General features: G+C 59.4%; 1 protein-coding gene across 1 annotated transcript; it reads right to left on the bottom strand.

Moving 5' to 3' along the window:
- Window positions 1-143: 143 nt before the first annotated feature.
- Window positions 144-1,877, bottom strand: FOXH1 (forkhead box H1). Its single transcript, XM_066379830.1, has 3 exons — window positions 1,521-1,877; window positions 1,078-1,182; window positions 144-962 (listed from the first exon to the last, which is right to left on the bottom strand). The coding sequence occupies exons 1-3, from the start codon at window positions 1,692-1,694 to the stop codon at window positions 144-146; spliced, it is 1,098 nt and encodes a 365-aa protein (XP_066235927.1). The 5' UTR covers window positions 1,695-1,877.
- Between the last annotated feature and the right edge of the window lie 2,226 nt (window positions 1,878-4,103).

The following is a 4,103-nucleotide window of genomic DNA, read 5'->3' on the forward strand; positions in this document are numbered from 1 at the left end:
ACCTGGTGGACTGGGCTGGTGCCTTGTGTTTCACAGCCCTGTGGCCACACTTCTTGGTCCTCTTGGCCTTGATTCCCCTACACGAGCGAATGGCAGCAGGAGGAGATGGGGTGGAAGAGAAAAGGAGTCCCTGCTCTGGAGTCTCACAGGCTGTACCAGGAGAGGAGCCAGCCTGGGGTGGGGGCAGCCAGTTCTCGGGGGTGGCTCACCCACACATCATAGATGCTTTTGTTGGGTGGCACCCCCCGAAAGAGGGCATCTAGATCTGAGAGCAGCCCTGGGGAGGCATGGGTTTCAGGGGCCACCCCCCAGTAGGCTGGGCTGGTTGAAGGTGGGCACTGGGGGCAGGAGGTGGGTGGTAATGGGGCCAAGGGCATGACCACATTGGGGGTGTAAATGGGCGAGTAGGAGGTGGGTAGTTGCCCCCAAAGTGAGGCCCTGTGACCCCCACCAGACAGTCTCCCAGGGTCAGGGGTACCCTGCAGTAAGTGAAGAGGCCAGGCTCTAGGCTCCGGGGAGAGGGGTGAAGGCCTGCTGGTTTCCCCCTGGGAAGCCTCTCCCTCCGCTGCTGCTCTCATGGTCCCAGGGAGGGGGCAGAGGGGCCACACAGGTTTCTCAGAGGGCAGGGGTGACATGGGCACCACCTCCTTCTTACTTGGAAGGTTAACCCCAGGATCTGGGCTGCTCCGTGGCGATCCCTCCCCGGGGTCCCCCAGCAGAGACTTTATGCTGAAGCCCTCACTGGTAGGCAGCCGGGGACTGGGCGGCTTGGGCGGTCGATAAGGCCGACCGTGCAACACGTAGGGGCCCAGGTCCTTGGCGAAGGTCCCCTGGGCGCCCCTGTTCTGCCAGCGCCGGCACAGGGCCGTGTTCTGCAGCCTCAGCGCCTCTGCTGGGATCAGGCTCACGTCGACCGCCCAGAAGTTGCCCTTGGCCTTGGGCTTCGCAGGATCCTTGGGCACCTGGTGTGTGTTTTAGAGTGGGGGAAAGCTTGGTAGGGCCGCCCGATCCCCGATACTCAGGGTTTCCGCCCCCGCCCCGCCCGCGGCTCCAGCTCGGACCCTCGCCCTGCCCCACCTTGCGGAAGCATCGGTTGGAGGAGAGGTTGTGGCGGATGGAATCTTTCCAGCCTTCGTAGTCGTCCCTGAAGAAGGGGAACGCGGCCTGGACCTGACGGATGATCTGAAATCGCGGGGCAGCCGGCGAGGCGAGCGCTGTGAGCCCGGACGGACTCGGATGGGGCAGCTCCGCCCTTCCCCCACAGCAGGACTCAGAGGCATCCCTACGCCGCCCCCCCAACACCTGTGCGCCCGTGGGAGAAGAGGGCACCTCACTGGGAAGGGTTCTTCCGTGCACCTCAGCTCTCTCCGGTGGCGGAGAGACTGGCCCCTGGGCCTGGGGCATAGTTGGGTAGGGTCAGGTGGGGATGGGGGCCGTAGCCCAAGTCTGGAAATAGATGGAGGTCGGGTCTGGGGAAAGGTCCGACTACGGAGTGTGAGGGAGAGCTGGGACCCTCTCACCTGGGCCAGCTTCAGCCTGCGGGACGGAGCGGCCTGGATCACCAGGGCGATCATGGCCAAGTAGGTGTAGGGGGGCTTGTCATGCCGAAGGTATCTCTTCTTCCTCCTCTTGGGGAGCTGGGAAGGCGACTCTGCCCCAGGGAGTCCTAGGCGTGGGTTGCTGCAGGGCCCCATGAAGGGGAGGTAGGCGACGTGGGCAGGGGCCTGGCTGGGCGGAGGGCGCAGGGCAATGGGGCAGTGTGATGAAGCAGGGCCAGGGCCTGAGGCCGGGTGGGGGCAGGCCGACCGGGTCCTTTATCATTCGGATGGAAGGGGGAGGGGAGGGGAGGCGAAGGGAAGGTGGAATACAGCAGTGGGGGAGGGGAACGTGCGGAGGGCTATCACAATTAGCAGGTTTCAGTGAATCTGGAAGGGAGGGGCAGGGAAGATTCCAGTGGAGGTTGCTGCGGCCACCCAGGACTGTTTCTCACCTCTGGGCTGCCTTTGGCATCCCCTACAAGCAGGAAGAAAAAGTCCCCGGAAGGGGCCAATGATCCACGGTTACTTTATCAGTCTGTCTGGGCTGAGTCTCAGGGTCCCATTTAACAGACAGGAAAGTATTTTGCTCTAGCCAAGCTACTAGGAAGGGGTGCCTACCCAGAATTCAAGGCCAGGCAGCTGGAAGGCCCTGAGTGGTAGTCTGGTAGGGTTTCCTGGAGGAAACCTCAGGAAACACAGAGGGACACAGTTGATTCAAGGGGGTCTTCCCAGGGGCTGCTGCAGGGCCTCAGTGGGCTCCCCAGGCCCTGGAGAGCACTTCCTTCCCCTTTTGGTGCCTGTCAACAGTTGGTCCCGGGAACTGACCTCATTATTTAACTGTGCACCTCACTGGTCCTGAGGGAGCTGGACCTGCCTAGCCACAGAGGACTTCTTGGATCCAGGCTTGCCTCACTCCTCTTCTTGTCCTCTGGGTCCAGATGCTGTGGGGGTTGCCCCCCAGGGAGAATGCTTTTCTCATTTCTTGCAGGCACTTGGGCCATGCCCTGGGCTGGTGTGCATGGAGGAAGTCTCCTAGCTGCAGGGGTTTACTGGCTACTTCTCAGGGCAGGCCTTAAGGACACAGCTCCATGGGTCCCTGTCCCGGAAAGTCTTCAGAACTCTGGGTGGGAGTGAGTACAGATGTGTTCTATGTGGGTGTACAGAAGGGCTTCGCAGGCAGTCACAGGTCCTGTGGCTTAGTCTAGAATAGTGATTTTCAACCTTTTTCATCTCATGGCCCCTTCCCCCCAAATAAAATAGGTATAATTTTGATTCATTCACACCAGAGGGCTGTTGTGTTGGCTGTTATAATTTTTTTATTTGACAATCTAAGGGAAAAGAGGTCAGTGCCTTCGACTAAATAGTCAGGTATTGCATGTTTGTGGCACACTGGTTGAAAATCACTGGTCTAGAAAGAGAAAGATACTCTCCAGGCTGGTGAGTGTTGGCCTGAGTGGAGGGAGAGCATTTTAGAGGTAGTGGAGGCTCAGGCTGGGGAAGCCTGAGAGGCTACCAGAGCAGGCTTGTCTTCTCTGAAGGGCTTTGGCAGGGACAGGACCTGACCCAAAGGTTTGGTCCTAGCAAAATGCCTCTGGCAGCTACCCAGAGACTCACCAGTTCTCACTCCTAGACCCTCATCTGCCCCCTCTCTATGTCCTCCCTGGCTATCTGACCTGTGGTTCTGCCCCTTGAGTCAGTCAAGACCTGTGCTCTGTACCCTGCATGAAAGCCTCCCCCCCACACACACCAGGCCAGCTTGTCCAAGGGGACATTACTGGCAGTAGTGGCTGCTGTTGGTACCAGCATCCCCAGACCCCAGAGAGGCCACAGGAGGCAGAGACACACTTTACACTAAGAATTCAGCTTTTCTTGCGCAGTCCCCGTCTCTATACCCTTGAAGTGTTGATAATCTGCGGCATAAAGTGGGTGCCTGGCTCGTGGTAAGGTACCAAGGGGAGGGCTGAGCCCTGGAGGAGGAGGAGGCCTGGGCTGAGATGGATGGTGGGCGTGGGCACCACGCTGTTCCCACTCCCTCAGACTCTCCCTTCAGACTTCGTCTGGCTTCCTCTGCACTCATCGCCTTCTTAACTCCTTCTATTCCCAGGGCTCTAGTGAAACAGTTTCTTGTGTTTCACTAAGCTGTTACTACCTATGGCCTCCTGGCCCCACTCGGTCAGCCAAGAAGTCTTTTTCTCCCCCACGTCTTAAGTCGCCCACTCTCCTTTGCTTCCAGAATAAAGGCCAGCGCCTTGTATCCTGACCACCTCTGACCACACTCCCTCCTAAACCACCATCTCACTTTCCCTGGTCCCAGTGTACTGACTGGGTCCTTCCACCCCAACGCATGCTGTTTCCTCTGCGTCTGATGCCTCTGCTTTGTCGGTTGAACTCCGACCCTCCCTTAAAACGCCTTAAATAGATGACCATCTTGCTGGGAGGCTTTTGACCGCGGCCCATGCGCTCGGCTCAGAGGACACCCACGCCACACAAGCTCAGGGGGCGGGGTCTGCACCGTACCACCAGTCGCTCAGGCAGGCCCCGCCCCCCCAAGTCCCACGGGGTGCC

This window comes from Saccopteryx leptura, chromosome 3 (genome assembly GCF_036850995.1).
Source record: "Saccopteryx leptura isolate mSacLep1 chromosome 3, mSacLep1_pri_phased_curated, whole genome shotgun sequence".
Taxonomy (NCBI): Eukaryota; Metazoa; Chordata; class Mammalia; order Chiroptera; family Emballonuridae; genus Saccopteryx; species Saccopteryx leptura.